This window comes from Oncorhynchus clarkii, chromosome 21, assembly GCF_045791955.1.
Source record: "Oncorhynchus clarkii lewisi isolate Uvic-CL-2024 chromosome 21, UVic_Ocla_1.0, whole genome shotgun sequence".
In the NCBI taxonomy this organism is placed as follows: domain Eukaryota; kingdom Metazoa; phylum Chordata; class Actinopteri; order Salmoniformes; family Salmonidae; genus Oncorhynchus; species Oncorhynchus clarkii.
The window spans coordinates 50,301,596-50,320,260 of record NC_092167.1 but is presented as its reverse complement, the minus strand read 5'-3'; the positions used below and the strand labels follow the sequence as shown (position 1 = coordinate 50,320,260).

Below are 18,665 nucleotides of genomic sequence, written 5' to 3'. Positions count from 1 at the left end.
CTCCTTCCAGCTGGCCTCTTTGATCTGTCCCTTTGTATTCCAGCTGGCCTCTCTCCCCCCTCTCCTTCCAGCTGGCCTCTCTCCCCCCTCTCCTTCCAGCTGGCCTCTCTTTGATCCATCCCTTTGTATTCCAGCTGGCCTCTCTCCCCCCTCTCCTTCCAGCTGGCCTCTCTTTGATCCATCCCTTTGTATTCCAGCTGGCCTCTCTCCCCCCTCTCCTTCCAGCTGGCCTCTCTCCCCCCTCTCCTTCCAGCTGGCCTCTTTGATCCATCCCTTTGTATTCCAGCTGGCCTCTCTCCCCCTCTCCTTCCAGCTGGCCTCTCTCCCCCTCTCCTTCCAGCTGGCCTCTCTCCCCCTCTCCTTCCAGCTGGCCTCCCTCCCCCTCTCCTTCCAGCTGGCCTCCCTCCCCCTCTCCTTCCAGCTGGCCTCTCTCCCCCTCTCCTTCCAGCTGGCCTCTCTTTGATCCATCCCTTTGTATTCCAGCTGGCCTCTCCCTGACTAAGAACACCAGTCTAGAAGTTCTGATGCAGTCCCTGGCCCCTGCTCTCCTGGCCGAGCTCGCCAAAAAGAAGGGAGGCCGCTCCTCCTCCCGGAAGACTGAAACGGGAACGTCCAAGGGTGGCAAGGCAGGCACCGGATCTGGGAGGACATCAAACAAGAAATCCTCCTCGCCCTCCAAATCATCCTTCAAATCGTCCAGCTCAGCTCCTTCCAAGGTATGCCTTTGTGTGTGTTAAAAAAAAATAAGACTGATAAGATGGGATCTTCCACATGGTGAAGACCTTCAGACAGCTGATCGTGATGATGTCATTGCCACTCCCATAGTACTGAACGGTCAACGTTAGCATCGCGGCGTCGGCTCCGTGCCTAAAAATGGCGGTCTCCGAACAACTTTAACCCCATTTGAACTGCCGCCATAAAAAAGGCCTGACTAGGGTACGGAGTAGTTTTGGCACAGATGATGTAGCATTTTCACCCCCCCCCCCCCCCCCCCCTGAATCTTTCGCTAGTTTTTCCCATTTTAAAAGTCACTGGAGAGGTCTGACTACTCCAGACGACAAAGCTGGATGGTGTTTGACATTTGGTGCAAATTCACATTGGTTTAGAACTGGGCTGGATCATCTTGGTAGGGGGGGGGCGGCGTCTGGCCCTGTGGGTCAGCCAAATGCTCATAAAGATGATTATGACAACAGACAAATAGTGGAAGTCACTGGCAGTGTCCTTTAAAAAAAATATTATAATTTGTATATGATTAAATAAATTATTTTACATAAGTATTCAGACCCTGTACTTTGTTGCAGCACCTTTGGCAGTGATTACAGCCTCAAGTCTTCTTGGGTATGACACTACAAGCTTGGCACACCTGTATTTGTGGAGTTTCTCCCATTCTTCTCTGCAGATCCTCTCAAGCTCTGTCAGGTTGGATGGGGAGCGTCGCTGCACAGATATTTTCAGGTCTCTCCAGAGATGTTAGATTGGGTTCAGGTCCGGGCTCTGGCTGGGCCACTCAAGGACATTCAGAGAGTTGTCCTGAAGCCACTCCTGCGTTGTCTTGGCTGTGTGCTTAGGGTCGTTGTCCTGTTGGAAGGTGAACCTTCGCCCCAGTCTGAGGTCCTGAGCTCTCCGGAGCAGGTTTCCATCAAGGATCTCTCTGTACTTTGCTCCGTTCATCTTTCCTTCGATCCTGACTAGTCTCCCAGCCCCTGCTGCTGAAAAACATCCCCACAACATGATGCTGCCACCACCATGCTTCACTGTAGGGATGGTGGCTGGTTTCCTCCAGAAATGACGCTTGGCATTCAGGCCGAAGAGTTCAATCTTGGTTTCATCAGACCAGAGAATCTTGTTTCTCATGGTCTGAGAGTCCTTTAGGTGCCTTTTGGCAAACTCCAAGTGGGCTGTCATGAGCCTTTTACTGAGGAGTGGCTTCTGTCTGGCCACTCTACCATAAAGGCCTGATTGGTGGAGTGCTGCAGAGATGGTTGGCCTTCTGAAATGTTCTCCCATCTCCACAGAGGAACTCTGGAGCTCTGTCAGAGGGACCATTGGGTTCTTGGTCACCTCCCTGGCCAAGGCCCTTCTCCCCCGATTGCTCAGTTTGGCCGGGCGGCCAGCTCTAGGAAGAGTCTTGGTGGTTCCAAACTTCTTCCATTTAAGATAGATGGACAGACATTTTTGGTACCCTCCCCCGGATCTGTGTCTCAACACAATCCTGTCTCGGAGCTCTACAGACAAGTCCTTCGACCTCATGTCTTGGTTTATGTAAAAATAAATGTTTGTTTTGCAAACTTTTTTTATTCTAAACCCGTTTTCGGTTTTGTCATTTAGGGGGTTTAGATTGTTGAGGATTTTCTTTCCTTTCAATACATTTTAGACTAGTGTAACAGAATGTGGAACAACTCTGGGGATCTGAAATACTTACCGAAGGCTGGCTGGCTGGCTGGCTGGCTGGCTGGCTGGCTGGCTGGCTGGCTGGCTGGCTGGCTGTGTCTGTCTGTCTCTGTCTGTCTCTGTCTGTCTCACTACTAATTCAAGAGTCTTTCTTAATTTGTACTACTTTCTACATTGTAGAATAATAGTGAAGACATCAGAACTATGAAATAACACATATGGAATCATGTAGTGACCAAAACAGTGTGTATTTGAGCTGTCATTGTGACTCTTCAGACATTTGATGGGCATCTCTGTCACAGACATGAAGTCTGTTAGCATTTCCCATCATGCCTCTCTGAATTGATGTAGACTCGAGGCTGTAATCGCTGTAAAAGGTGCTTCAACAAAGTACTGAGGAAAGAGTCTGAATACTTATGTAAATATAATATTTCAGTTTCATAAAAAAAAAAAAAGCTAATTTCTAAAGAGTTTTTGCTATGTCGTTATGGGGTATGAATACTTTCCGACTGCACTGTATCAGACCGTGAATGTAGCCTATCTCCGTATCATCAGCTATGCTATTAGCGATTAGCATATTCACCTGTAGCCTATACATGGTCCGTATCATCAGCTATTAGCGATTAGCATATTCACCTGTAGCCTATACATGGTCCGTATCATTAGCGATTAGCATATTCACCTGTAGCCTATACATGGTCCGTGTCATCAGCTATTAGCGATTAGCATATTCACCTGTAGCCTATACATGGTCCGTATCATCAGCTATTAGCGATTAGCATATTCACCTGTAGCCTATACATGGTCCGTGTCATCAGCTATTAGCGATTAGCATATTCACCTGTAGCCTATACATGGTCCGTATCATCAGCTATTAGCGATTAGCATATTCACCTGTAGCCTATACATGGTCCGTATCATCAGCTATTAGCGATTAGCATATTCACCTGTAGCCTATACATGGTCCGTGTCATCAGCTATTAGCGATTAGCATATTCACCTGTAGCTTTATACATGGTCCGTGTCATCAGCTATTAGCGATTAGCATATTCACCTGTAGCCTTATACATGGTCCGTATCATCAGCTATTAGCGATTAGCATATTCACCTGTAGCCTTATACATGGTCCGTATCATCAGCTATTAGCGATTAGCATATTCACCTGTAGCCTATACATGGTCCGTGTCATCAGCTATTAGCGATTAGCATATTCACCTGTAGCCTTATACATGGTCCGTATCATCAGCTATTAGCGATTAGCATATTCACCTGTAGCCTTATACATGGTCCGTGTCATCAGCTATTAGCGATTAGCATATTCACCTGTAGCCTTATACATGGTCCGTATTAGCATATTCACCTGTAGCCCTATACATGGTCCGTATTCATCAGCTATTAGCGATTAGCATATTCACCTGTAGCCTTATACATGGTCCGTGTCATCAGCTATTAGCGATTAGCATATTCACCTGTAGCCTTATACATGGTCCGTATCATCAGCTATTAGCGATTAGCATATTCACCTGTAGCCTTATACATGGTCCGTATCATCAGCTGTTAGCGATTAGCATATTCACCTGTAGCCTTATACATGGTCCGTATCATCAGCTATTAGCGATTAGCATATTCACCTGTAGCCTTATACATGGTCCGTCATCAGCTATTGTCATCAGCTATTAGCGATTAGCATATTCACCTGTAGCCTTATACATGGTCCGTATCATCAGCTATTAGCGATTAGCATATTCACCTGTAGCCTATACATGGTCCGTATCGTCAGCTATTAGCGATTAGCATATTCACCTGTAGCCTTATACATGGTCCGTGTCATCAGCTATTAGCGATTAGCATATTCACCTGTAGCCTTATACATGGTCCGTGTCATCAGCTATTAGCGATTAGCATATTCACCTGTAGCCTTATACATGGTCCGTGTCATCAGCTATTAGCGATTAGCATATTCACCTGTAGCCTTATACATGGTCCGTGTCATCAGCTATTAGCGATTAGCATATTCACCTGTAGCCTTATACATGGTCCGTATCATCAGCTATTAGCGATTAGCATATTCACCTGTAGCCTTATACATGGTCCGTATCATCAGCTATTAGCGATTAGCATATTCACCTGTAGCCTTATACATGGTCCGTATCATCAGCTATTAGCGATTAGCATATTCACCTGTAGCCTTATACATGGTCCGTATCATCAGCTATTAGCGATTAGCATATTCACCTGTAGCCTTATACATGGTCCGTGTCATCAGCTATTAGCGATTAGCATATTCACCTGTAGCCTTATACATGGTCCGTATCATCAGCTATTAGCGATTAGCATATTCACCTGTAGCCTTATACATGGTCCGTATCATCAGCTATTAGCGATTAGCATATTCACCTGTAGCCTTATACATGGTCCGTGTCATCAGCTATTAGCGATTAGCATATTCACCTGTAGCCTATACATGGTTCGTATCATCAGCTATTAGCGATTAGCATATTCACCTGTAGCCTATACATGGTTCGTATCATCAGCTATTAGCGATTAGCATATTCACCTGTAGCCTTATACATGGTCCGTATCATCAGCTATTAGCGATTAGCATATTCACCTGTAGCCTATACATGGTTCGTATCATCAGCTATTAGCGATTAGCATATTCACCTGTAGCCTTATACATGGTCCGTATCATCAGCTATTAGCGATTAGCATATCCACCTGTAGCCTATTAGCGATTAGCATATTCACCTGTAGCCTTATACATGGTCCGTATCATCAGCTATTAGCGATTAGCATATTCACCTGTAGCCTTATACATGGTTCGTATCATCAGCTATTAGCGATTAGCATATTCACCTGTAGCCTTATACATGGTTCGTATCATCAGCTATTAGCGATTAGCATATTCACCTGTAGCCTATACATGGTTCGTATCATCAGCTATTAGCGATTAGCATATTCACCTGTAGCCTTATACATGGTCCGTATCATCAGCTATTAGCGATTAGCATATTCACCTGTAGCCTATACATGGTTCGTATCATCAGCTATTAGCGATTAGCCCAACTGGAGCAGCAAAATGGCAACTTATTAATTTATTTGTATGTACCCTGTTGGGCTAATCATTATTTATTATATTATTATATTATTATATTATTATCCTAATCACCTGCATCGGTCGGACACGGTTCCCAACTGGTGAGCCCCGCTGGCGGACGGCATGAATAATAAAAATGATAAAAATATCGCTCTAACCTTTTTTAAGATAATAATACGCTTTTTAAAAACCGTATGTTCTCACCCCACGTGAGAATACGCTACGTTGCCAGGTTTTACTGTCCATGGATAGACGTTTTCTGGGGCAGCAGCGTAGCCTAGCGGTTAGAGCGTTGGACTTGTAACCGAAAGGTTGCAAGATCGAATCCCCGAGCTGCCGAGGTAAAAATCTGTCGTTCTGCTCCTGAACGGCCTACTGTTCCCCGGTATGCCGTCATTGAAAATAAGACTGACTTGCCAAGTTAAATAAAGATTAAAAAAATACAAATAACATTTGTTTTAAATTTGCGTCAGCTAGGCTAACGTAGACCGAACCGGAGAAATAGAAAGAAAGATTACGATAAGGGAAAAAATAGGCACATCATTGTGGAATTAGGTGGTTCGTGAGTGAAATCCCCAGTTTGGAAGGCCTGTTCACGAAGGGCAAGCAAGCAGGCCTGTTGTTTGCAATAATTCAGTTAAATGTTACTTTAATTCGGGCGTTCGTTCGTACGCAGGCCATATAAAGTGTAAACCGGTGCAGTGGTAATAGTTTGAGTAGTAAATACTAAATACACTTTAGACTATTTTCGCAGCCTATATATTCGATTCTGGCCGTTCCCTCCCTATGGCACTCGTAATTTGAATGGACCTCGGAATATTTCTCTCCTATAGAACAAACACGCAGCGAGCCAAGGTAAATAGATCTACTATGGAGTTGTCCGATTTAAAAAATAAAGTGCGTGTGTGTGTGTGTGTGTGTGTGTGCGTGTGTGCGTGTGTGCGTGTGTGCGTGTGTGCGTGTGTGCGTGTGTGCGTGTGTGCGTGTGTGCGTGTGTGCGTGTGTGTGTGTGTGTGTGTGTGTGTGTGTGTGTGTGTGTGTGTGTGTGTGTGTGTGCGTGTGTGCGTGTGTGCGTGTGTGCGTGTGTGCGTGTGTGCGTGTGTGCGTGTGTGCGTGTGTGCGTGTGTGTGTGTGTGTGTATGATGGTCTGGAAAGGCTCTAAAATGTCCAAGACGACTCCAGCACAAATATAAAAACACAAACAACTTCCTCGTTTTCTCTTCTCAACCTCATTCCCTCTCCCTCTTCCTCGTTATCTCTTCTCAACCTCATTCCCTCTTCCTCGTTTTCTCTTCTCAACCTCACTTCCCTCTCCCCCTTCCTCGTTATCTCTTCTCAACCTCATTCCCTCTTCCTCGTTTTCTCTTCTCAACCTCACTTCCCTCTCCCCCTTCCTCGTTATCTCTTCTCAACCTCATTCCCTCTTCCTCGTTTTCTCTTCTCAACCTCACTTCCCTCTCCCCCTTCCTCGTTATCTCTTCTCAACCTCATTCCCTCTTCCTCGTTTTCTCTTCTCAACCTCACTTCCCTCTCCCCCTTCCTCGTTATCTCTTCTCAACCTCATTCCCTCTTCCTCGTTTTCTCTTCTCAACCTCACTTCCCTCTCCCCCTTCCTCGTTATCTCTTCTCAACCTCATTCCCTCTTCCTCGTTTTCTCTTCTCAACCTCACTTCCCTCTCCCCCTTCCTCGTTATCTCTTCTCAACCTCATTCCCTCTTCCTCGTTTTCTCTTCTCAACCTCACTTCCCTCTCCCCCTTCCTCGTTATCTCTTCTCAACCTCATTCCCTCTTCCTCGTTTTCTCTTCTCAACCTCACTTCCCTCTCCCCCTTCCTCGTTATCTCTTCTCAACCTCATTCCCTCTTCCTCGTTTTCTCTTCTCAACCTCATTCCCTCTCTCCCCTTCCTCGTTATCTCTTCTCAACCTCATTCCCTCTTCCTCGTTTTCTCTTCTCAACCTCACTTCCCTCTCCCCCTTCCTCGTTATCTCTTCTCAACCTTATTTCCCTCTTCCTCATTATCTCTTCTCAACCTCATTCCCCTTTTCCTCATTATCTCTTCTCAACCTTATTCCCCTCTTCCTCGCTATCTCTTCTCAACCTTATTCCCCACTCCCCTCTTCCTCGTTATCTCTTCTCAACCTCATTCCCCTCTCTCCTCTTCCTCGCTATCTCTTCTCAACCTTATTCCCCACTCCCCTCTTCCTCGCTATCTCTTCTCAACCTCATTCCCCTCTCCCCTCTTCCTCGCTATCTCTTCTCAACCTCATTCCCCTCTCCCCTCTTCCTCGTTATCTCTTCTCAACCTCATCCCCCTCTCTCCTCTTCCTCGTCATCTCTTCTCAACCTCATTCCCCTCTCTCCTCTTCCTCGTTATCTCTTCTCAACCTCATTCCCCTCTCCCCCTTCCTCTCATCTCTCTTTTTGTCTTCAACCCATGTGGAAATAATATAAAATCTCGAACAGGTCAAAAAGGTATATTTTTCCCAGGCGAAGAAGGGAGCCCCAGGGACACCGGCTTTCTTAAGACCAAAGAATATCCCCCCCCCCAACACACATCTAACTACCAACACTAAAGAATATCCCCCCTACCAACACTAAAGAATATCCCCACCAACACACAGCCCACTAACAACACTAAAGAATATCCCCACTACCAACACTAAAGAATATCCCCACTACCAACACTAAAGAATATCCCCACTACCAACACTAAAGAATATCCCCACCACCAACACTAAATAATATCCCCACTACCAACACTAAAGAATATCCCCACTACCAACACTAAAGATTATCCCATCTAACACACACTTCACTACCAATAGCAGTCTGGTCTCGCTCTCTTTCTCTCTCTAGACTAAGAAGAAGGGAGCACCAGGGACCTCCGCTCTGTTAAGACTGAAGAATATCCCCCAACACACAGCTCATGATGAGGTGGTGAAGGCCGTGGAACCCTTCGGAAAGATCAACACCGTCATCCAGCTCAAGCCCATACAGCAGGTACTGTATCTTACCAGATGTCCGGAGTACCCCCGAACCCCAATCGTTCCTATAGTTCAAGGCCATAAACCAGGTATTTACAAACACCGGTCTTTCCCTTCGTTGATGTTCCCCGTCATGTCCAAAGACACAACTAATCAACCACAAATACATCTCTCTTCCGTCCTCCTCCGCTTCTCTTCATATTGGTTTTGGTGTATTTAAAAATAAATAACGAGTGGTCTAATAAACTAAACGCTCTCTCTCCTCCCCCCTCTCTCGTTCTCCTCTCCACCCCCCTCTCGTTCTCCTCCCGCCTTCTCCACCCCCCTCTCGTTCTCCTCCCGCCTTCTCCCCCCCCCTCTCGTTCTCCTCCCGCCTTCTCCCCCACCCTCTCGTTCTCCTCCCGCCTTCTCCCCCACCCTCTCGTTCTCCTCCCGCCTTCTCCCCACCCTCTCGTTCTCCTCCCGCCTTCTCCCCCCTCTCTCGTTCTCCTCCCGCCTTCTCCCCCCTCTCTCGTTCTCCTCCCGCCTTCTCCCCCCCCCCCTCTCTCGTTCTCCTCCCGCCTTCTCCCCCCCTCTCTCGTTCTCCTCCCGCCTTCTCCCCCCTCTCGTTCTACTCCCGCCTTCTCCCCCCCTCTCGTTCTCCTCCCGCCTTCTCCTCCCGCCTTCTCCCTCCCTCTCTCGTTCTCCTCCCGCCTCCCCCCCTCTCGTTCTCCTCCCGCCCCCCCCCTCTCGTTCTCCTCCCGCCTTCCCCCCCTCTCGTTCTCCTCCCGCCTTCCCCCCCTCTCGTTCTCCTCCCGCCTTCCCCCCCTCTCTCGTTCTCCTCCCGCCTTCCCCCCCTCTCTCGTTCTCCTCCCGCCTTCCCCCCCTCTCTCGTTCTCCTCCCGCCTTCCCCCCCTCTCTCGTTCTCCTCCCGCCTTCCCCCCTCTCTCGTTCTCCTCCCGCCTTCCCCCCCTCTCTCTCTCTCGTTCTCCTCCCTCCATCCCACTCTCTCTTCTCCCTCCATCCCCCCTCTCTAGGCATCTGTGTTGTTTGAGAGGGAGGAGGATGCTAAGAAGCTGGCGAGCTGTAAGAACCTGACCATCAAAGGTCAGACCGTCACCGTACTAACGGAGAAAGATGCTCTGCTGGACGACTCCAAGGAACTGAACCAAACCAATAAGTCTACCGATGAAAAGTAAGAGAAATCAGCAACTCGTTTCTTTATTTAATTAGTTAACTCTATATACATTATGATATTCGTTAGTTACACGATGTAGAAATCCATCCACCATTTCCTGGTTGCTAAAGCTCTAAATAGTTTGTCTAATTTCAGTTTGTGACAAAATAGTCTAGTATAGTGTAGAGTCATTGTACCATCTACATTAATCTAGTGTAGAGAGTCATTGTACCATCTATATTAATCTAGTATAGTGTAGAGTCATTGTTCCATCTACATTAATCTAGTATAGTGTAGAGTCATTGTACCATCTATAATAATCTAGTATAGTGGAGAGAGTCATTGTAACATCTAGATTAATCTAGTATAGTGTAGAGAGTCATTGTTCCATCTACATTAATCTAGTATAGTGTAGAGAGTCATTGTTCCATCTACATTAATCTAGTGTAGTGTAGAGAGTCATTGTAACATCTACATTAATCTAGTGTAGAGAGTCATTGTAACATCTACATTAATCTAGTGTAGAGAGTCATTGTAACATCTACATTAATCTAGTGTAGAGAGTCATTGTAACGTCTACATTAATCTAGTGTAGAGAGTCATTGTAACATCTACATTAATCTAGTATAGTGTAGAGAGTCATTGTAACATCTCTATTAATCTAGTATAGTATAGAGAGTCATTGTACCATCTACATGGGGGGGTTGCAACTTAATTAGGAAGGTGTTCCTAATGTTTGGTATACCCAGTATATAATCTGGGCTTGTTTTCATCGTGTCCCGAGGCATTTCTAGGAGAGTGAGCTGTGTTTCATACATAATTGCCCAGGAGAAAGGCGAACTTAATTAGGAAGGTGTCCTAATGTTTGGTTTACTCAGTGTGTGTATAAGTTAAAGAATACACATACATAATTGGAGAAAGGCGGGGCTTCGGACGCTGAATGATACACCCAATGACGGCTTCGGGTGTATTGATGGGGGTGTGTGAGGCTAAACATAAATGTAGTCCTTCTTTTGTGGCATTTCGCGAAGGCTTTATGTGATACGGACCGTATGTTTTTTGTGGTCGTGCTTGTTCGTTAGGAACATCGCTGAAAGACGTCCAAAGGCTCTATCAGCGGATTCATTACTAAATATACAAGCATACAAAACATTTTCCAGTCTCTGAAATACTACATCTTTGTGCTCTGGCTCCCGTCCCTCCCCCACGGGGGGCTTTAAAAAAAAAACTCCCGTCCCTCCCCCAAGGGGGGCTTTAAAAAAAAAAACTCCCGTCCCTCCCCCACGGGGGGCTTTTTTTTTTTAAAGGAAGTGGACACCAACAATATAATATTTTTGGGCAAAACTGAAAGAACTGACCAGTCATGTCTTCAAACGATTCGCTCAACAACAGGAATTTGACCAGTGGAGCATTTTATTACGGTCTATAAGCTACATGGTGCCTTTCGACTGGAATATAGCGAAGAGGATTCGAAACAAAGAGTTGGATTTAGCTAACGTTAAAAGCTCAGCTACAGCCGATGGCACCAAGAAGGCAGAGGACAAATACGGTGCCTAGATAAGTAAGTTATTTTTCCTGCGAGCCACCTAGCTAGCTAGCTGTGTTTTAGTTTATCTACTGAAATCCATATTGTGTATTGCTTACTAACATGGGGGCGGGGGAAATGTAATTTATGTTTCTGTTTGCTAACTTAGCTAGGTAGGCTAGCTAGCTGGCTAGGTAGCAAAGTTAGCTAAACAACTATCGGTAGCCATATCTATGACTGAAAATATTTTACAATCAGAGCTATTTTGTATCTCGAATTGTAAAACCTTTTCTCTTTTTAGTCGTAGATAAAGCTACGACATTACAACCAGCCAACTAAAGCGATATAAGCACATGACTGGAGTTGGGTAGCTAGTTAGCCTGGCGCCTGCTAACATGTTATGCGCTTAACCTCGCGTTTTGTAACTTTGTTAGCAAATGTGTAACATCGGCAACTTAATTTTACTAGCTAGCTATGTAACATAATTGTTTATGATTATGACCGGGGATGCATTTCAAAATGGCACAAAATGATAGGATTCAAAACAGATGTAAATAACAGTATTGTATAGCTAGCTAGCTAAGTTTACTAGCAAACAGTGAGGAGACACAATAATACTATTTATTTATTGTTGTAAATATCTTAAACTAAAGCTGTTTTTTTACTATAATTTTTTGTTGTTGCCTAACTATTCCTGTTAGTATCTACTTACAGCCATGTCTACCTACCTACCTAGGTACATTTTTACATAGTCTGGTCACTATGCAAAAGATGAGGGTTGTGCTTTATTTTGTATTAGGTTAGATATTGTACATGTAATCTGTGCCTGCGGAAGCATGTTCAAAGTAGTCAACCCTAATATTGATGTTATGCATGGTTAAAACTGTTGTTCAAACTACAATAGTGTGTGTGTGTATATATATATATTTATTTATTTATTTATCTGTCTTTCAGACAATATCGTGACGCCGGGGCTTCCTCCTGAAGTGGATTCTAGAACCAGAATTCCCGCGTGTCGTTGTAGCAGTACTGTATTCCGTGAACTGTAAACCCTCCTAGTGGGATTAAACATGATGCTGGATTTCAAGCCGATGACTCTTGAGGAGCTGAATGGCAGTTTGATCATGACATCACTTCCCCCCCCCCCTCTTACAGCTTTACAGAGTATCCCCTGACCTTTTACTACACTGATCGCACTGTGTTGTCTTCCTGTGTGTTTCTTTGGGAAAGGACATTTTTCACCAATGACCACCGGTTTTCTTAATTACAGATTGTTACATTAGATAATGTGATTTTAACCAAAGATCGTTGTAGCACAGAGAATTCTTCACCAGCCTCGGTGACGCCATCCTCGACTCAAGGAAACGGGAGTCTCAAGTGTCCCGTGTTCAGTTGCAAGGTGGTCAGTTTTGAATTTAGAAAATGCTCCTCCATTTATTCAAATGTTTTTTTTTGGTGTGTGTTGCCGTCTTGTCTATTTCAAGTCTTCTCTTACCGATGAAGACCTGGTCTCTGGCATCATGACATGCAGTACTTTGAAGTGGACACCCACCTGTCTTCCCTCAATGGAGATATACGACTTGGAATAGACGAGATGTGTGTGAAATATCTTTGGGTTAAATCACATTGTTGCACCAGAGAAATCTGCAGCTATAGTTTTCTGCACCTGTCTCTTTACACCTGAGACGCCCTCGGACACACACTGAACTGTACTAGACCGGTCATAAATGTTTTTTTTGTTTTTACCATAGAACATTCTTGTCGAATTTCCCAGTTCTCTTTGAGTCAGAATTAAATAGTGTACAATCCCCTGTATTTTAGATTCGGACAAATAAACCTTGGAATATGTGAATGTTTAGCATCTGTTTTGATGCTATAGAGTCCTATTTAGTTTATGTAAATATATTCTGTGAATCCAAGGCGTCTGTATGTTTAAGATTGATAGACATTTTTTATTTTTATGGTGGTTCTACATCGGGGGCTCTCCAACCCTGTTCCTGAAGAGCTACTGTCAGGATTTCACTACAACCTTAATCTAGCGTAACTGATTCTAATACTAAGAACAGGGTTGGAGAGCGCTAGTCTACGTGAAGAACAGGGTTGGAGAGCCCTAGTCTACATGAAGAACAGGGTTGGAGAGCCCTAGTCTACATGAAGAACAGGGTAGCAGAGCCCTAGTCTACGTGGAGAACAGGGTTGGAGAGCCCTAGTCTACATGAAGAACAGGGTTGGAGAGCCCTAGTCTACATGAAGAACAGGGTAGCAGAGCCCTAGTCTACGTGGAGAACAGGGTTGGAGAGCCCTAGTCTACGTGGAGAACAGGGTTGGAGAGCCCTAGTGTACATGGTCTCATGCTGAGCCACACTGGCTGCTTTTACACAGGCAGCCTATTTCTGATCTTAATCACATCAGCTCTTTTTTCAGAACTGATCTGATTGGTCAAAATAACATTTAGTAAAGAAAAATATATATACAGTGGGGCAAAAAAGTATCTAGTCAGCCACCAATTGTGCAAGTTCTCCCACTTAAAAAGATGAGAGGCCTGTAATTTTCATCATAGGTACACTTCAACTATGACAGACAATGAGAAATAAAATCCAGAATCACATTGTAGGATTTTTAATGAATTTATTTGCACATTATGGTGGAAAATAAGTATTTGGTCAATAACAAAAGTTTATCTCAATACTTTGTTATATGACCCTTTGTTGGCAATGACAGAGGTCAAACGTTTTCTGTAAGTCTTCACGAGGTTTTCACACACTGTTGCTGGTATTTTGGCCCATTCCTCCATGCAGATCTCCTCTAGAGAAGTGATGTTTTGGGGCTGTTGCTGGGCAACATGGACTTTCAACTCCCTCCAAAGATTTTCTATGGGGTTGAGATCTGGAGACTGGCTAGCTAAGCATACCTAACATGGACACTTTCAATATTGTCTGCTTGCTGCTAGCAAACTAGCGTCACCATATTGGCAGTAAGATTGCTATCCAGCTAAAATCCAACTCACCAACCATGGACGATTTCTGCACATTCATCATCATTGCTAATGTTACAAACACAGTGAGTTAGTTAGTTATATCGACAATATTTACTTTTTTTTAGTAACGGGAGTGTTTTTTCCAGACAAGGGTGGAATACGATTGCTAGCAGATTTGAGCTACACTTATTTGCTAACATTAGCTAGCTTACATTAGTTAAAAGTCCATCAGAGATAGAAAGAACAAATATTTACCCTGCTAAAGTTAGTTACCAGTCTAGCATTGACTATCATGTGATGAAACATGTTGGTTTGACAGTGTGTATACTAAAAAGATAGCTATAGGATTTAGCTGATGGCTTTGACATTTCAAATACTGTAACATTAGCTAGCTAACTTAGGCAGTCAAAGTTTATTTGTCACGTGCGTCGAATAAAACAGGTTTCATCTTACCGTGAAAAGCTTACTTACAACCCCCTAACCAACAATGCAGCTTTAAGAAAAATACCTAAAGAAACAAATAATTAGCAATTTGATTTAGATGTTCAGTAGTCTTATGGCTTGTGGGTAGAAACCTCTTGGACTTGGTACCGTTTGCCGTGCTGTAGCAGAGAGAACAGTCTATTACTAGGGTGGCTGGAGCCTTCGACAATTTTTAGGTCCTTCCTCTGACACCGCCTGGTATAGAGGTCCTGAATGGCAGGAAGCTTGGGCCCAGTGATGTACTGTTCGCACTACCCTCTGTAGCGCCTTGCGGTCGGAGGTCGAGTAGTTGCCATACCAGACTGATGCAACCAGTTAGGATGCTCTCGATGGTGCAGCTGTTGAACCTTTTGAGGATCTGGGGACCCATGCCAAATCTTCTCAGTCTCCTGAGGGGGAATAGGTTTTGTCATGCCCTCTTCACGACTGTCTTGGTGTGCTTGGGCCATGTCAGTTTGTTGATGATGTGGACATCAAGGAACTTGAAGCTCTCAATCTGCTCCACTACAGCCCGGTCCTCCTTTTCCTGTAGTCTACAATCATCTCCTTTGTCTTGATCACATTGAGGGAGAGGTTGCTGTCCTGGCACCACACGGCCAGGTCTCTGTTCTCTCCATATAGGCTGCCTCGTCGTTGTCGGTGATCAGGCCTACCACTGTTGTCATCGGAAACTTAATGATGGTGTTGGAGTCGTGCCTACCCGTGCAGTCATGAGTGAACAGGGAGTACATGAGGGAGCTGAGCACACACCCCTGAGTGGCCCCTGTGTTGAGGATCAGTGTGGTGGATGTGATGTTACCTACCCTCACCACCTGGGGGTGGCCCGTCAGGAAGTCCAGGATCCAGTTGCAGATGGGGGAGTTTTGTCCCAGGATCCTTAGCTTAGTGATGAGCATTGAGGGCACTATGGTGTTGAACGCTGAGCTGTAGTCAATGAATAGCATTCTCATGTAGGTGTTCCTTTTGTCCAGGTGGGAAAGGGCACTGTGGAGTGCAATAGAGATTGCATCATCTGTGGACCTGTTGTATCGGTATGCAAATTGGAGTGGGTCTAGGGTTTCTGGGAAAATGGTGTTGATGTGAGCCATGACCAGCCTTTTCAAAGCAATTCATGGCTACAGATGTGAGTGCTATGGGTCGGTAGTCATTTAGGCAGGTTACCTTAGTGTTCTTGGGTACAAGGACTATGGTGGTCTGTTTGAAACATGCAGGTATTACAGACTCGGACAGGTTGAAAATGTCAGTGAAGACACTTGCCAGTTGGTCAGCGCATGCTCGGAGTACACGTCCTGGTAATCCGTCTGGCCCTGTTTACCTGTTTAAAGGTCTTCCTCACATCGGTGTGAATGCCGGACTTTTACCATCTACTATGAGCAGAAGAATACACAGGAAGTTTAAACTTCCTGATTCTACCAGTCAAGTGTGTCAAGGGTTTTTCTTTATTTTTACTATTTTCTACATTGTAGAATACATAGTGAAGACATCAAAACTATGGAATCATGTGGTAACCAAAAAAAAGTATTAAACAAATCTAAATGTATTTTAGATTCTTCAAATTATCCACCCTTTGCCCGTGATGATAGCTATGCACACTCTTGGATTTCTCTCAACCAGCTTCATGAGAAATGCTTGTCCAACAGTCTTGAAGGAGTGCCCACATATGCTGAGCACTTGTTGACTGTTTTTCCTTCATTCTGTGGGCCAACTCATCCTAAACCATCTCAATTGGGTTGAGGTCAGGTGATTGTGGAGGCCAGGTCATCTGATGCAGCACTCCCATCACTTTCCTTCTTGGTCAAATAGCCCTTACACAGCCTGGAGGTGTGTTGGGTCATTGTCCCGTTGAAAAACAAATGATAGTCCCACTAAGGACAAACCAGATGGGATGGTGTATCACTGCCTAATGCTGTAGTAGCCATTGTAGAATGCTGTGGTAGCCATGCTGGTTAAGTTTGTCTTGAATTTGAAATGAATCACTGACAGTGTCACCAGCAAAGTACCATCACACCTCCTCCTCCATGCTTCACGGTGGGAACCACATATGCAGAGGTCATCCGTTCGCCTACTCTGCGTCTCACAAAGACACGGCGCTTGGAACCAAAAATCTCAAATTTGGACTTATACCAAAGGACTGATTTCCACCGGTCTAATGTCCATTGCGCGTGTTTTCTTGGCCCAAGCAAGTCTCTTCTTATTGGTGTCCTTTAGTAGTGGGTTTCTTTGCAGCAATTCAACCATGAAGACCTGATTCACACAGTCTCCTCTGAACAGTTGATGTTGAGATGTGTCTGTTGAACTGGGCTGCTATCTGAGGCTGTTAACTCTAATGAACAGCAGAGGTAACTCTGGGGCTTCCTTTCTTGTGGCGGTCCTCATGAGAGACAGTTTCATCATAGCTTGGTATTTGCGACTGCACTTGTTTTTTGAAATTTTCCACGTTGACTAACCATCATGTCTTAAATCAAAGTAGTTTTCCTTTGCTTATTTGATCTGTTCTTGCCATAATACTGACTTTGTCTTTCACCAAATAAGGGCTGTCTTCTGTATACCCACCCTACACCTTGTCACAACACACCAGATTGGCTCAAACGCATTAAGAAGGAAAGAAATACCACAAATTAACTTTTAACAAGGCACACCTGTTAATTGAAATGCATTCCTGAAGCTGGTTGTCATCAAAGCAAAGGCTACTTTAAAGGGTCTCAAATATAAAATATACAGTATTTAGATTTAACACTTTTTTTGGTTACTACATAATTCAATATGTAATAATAATACATAATACAATTTAATCGTTATTTCATAGTTTTGATGTCTTCACTATTATTCTACAAGGTGTCCAAACTTTTGACTGGTACTTTATACTGAACAAAAAAAATAGAACCTCAACATGTAAAGTGTTGGTCCCATTTTTCATTGGCTGAAAGAAAAGATCCCAGAAATGTTCGTTACGCACAAAAAATATTTCTTCTCACAAATGTGAAGAATTTAGTCCTGTTATTTTCCACCATAATTTGCAAATAAATTCATAAAAAGTGTACCTATGATGAAAATTACAGGCCTCTTTCATCTTTTTAAGTGGGAGAACTTGCACAATTGGTGGCTGACTAAATACTTTTTTTTGCCCCACTGTGTGTGTGTATATATACATATATATTTATATATTTTAATTGTACACATTTCTTTTATAAATGTATATCTCCAATAAGTCGCTAGTGGTCAATGGAATGTGACGGTAACAACAGAGCCTGAGAACCGTCGTATTCATTTTCAGGTTGGATTTTCCCGACAGATTTTGTGTTGCGCGCGCAACGAGTGACTTGTTTTCCATCATTGAGGAGGCGGTGTGATAGCTAGCTGAGCCCATGGCGAAACGTGATGGCTAGCGGAAATAGCTAGCTTGCAGCCGCAAAAAGGCAAACGACCCAGCAGCAACTACTCCATCTAAGGGGTGTCAAACTCATTCCGCGGAGGGCTGGGTGTCTGCGGGTTTTGGGTTTTTCCTTCCAATTAAGACCTAGACAACCAGTTGAGGGTGTTCCTCACTAATTAATTAATTAATCAATCAGGTACTAGGATTTTTTACATTTTATTTCACCTTTATTTAACCAGGTAAGTTGAGAACAAGTTCTCATTTACAACTGTGACCTGGCCAAGATAAAGCAAAGCAGTTCGACACATACAACGACACAGAGTTACACATGGAGTAAACAAACATACAGTAGAAAAATCTATATAGTGAGTGCAAATTAGGTGAGATAGGTAAGGCAATAAATAGGCTATGGTGGCAAAATAATTACAATATAGCAATTAAACACTGGAATGGTAGATGTGCAGAAGATGAATGTGCATGTAGAGATACAGGATGCGAAGGTACAAGATAAATAAATACAGTATGGGTAGTTGTTTGGGCTGTTTACAGGTGAGCTATGTACAGGTGCAGTGATCTGTGAGCTGCTCTGACAGCTGGTGCTTAAAGCTAGTGAGGGAGATAAGAGTCTCCATCTTCAGAGATTTCTGCAGTTCGTTCCAGTCATTGGCAGCAGAGAAC

At 44.3% G+C, this 18,665-nt stretch overlaps 1 protein-coding gene across 3 annotated transcripts in view; it reads left to right on the top strand.

Moving 5' to 3' along the window:
• Positions 1-18,665, top strand: part of LOC139379121 (zinc finger protein 638-like) — a 99,866-nt gene that overhangs the window by 31,307 nt on the left and 49,894 nt on the right. For all 3 annotated transcript variants that reach the window (XM_071121954.1, XM_071121953.1, XM_071121955.1), the window contains exons 7-9: positions 484-716; positions 8,346-8,489; positions 9,490-9,647. In XM_071121954.1, the coding sequence (XP_070978055.1) occupies positions 484-716; positions 8,346-8,489; positions 9,490-9,647 (535 nt within the window). The remainder of the gene's footprint in view (positions 1-483; positions 717-8,345; positions 8,490-9,489; positions 9,648-18,665) is intronic.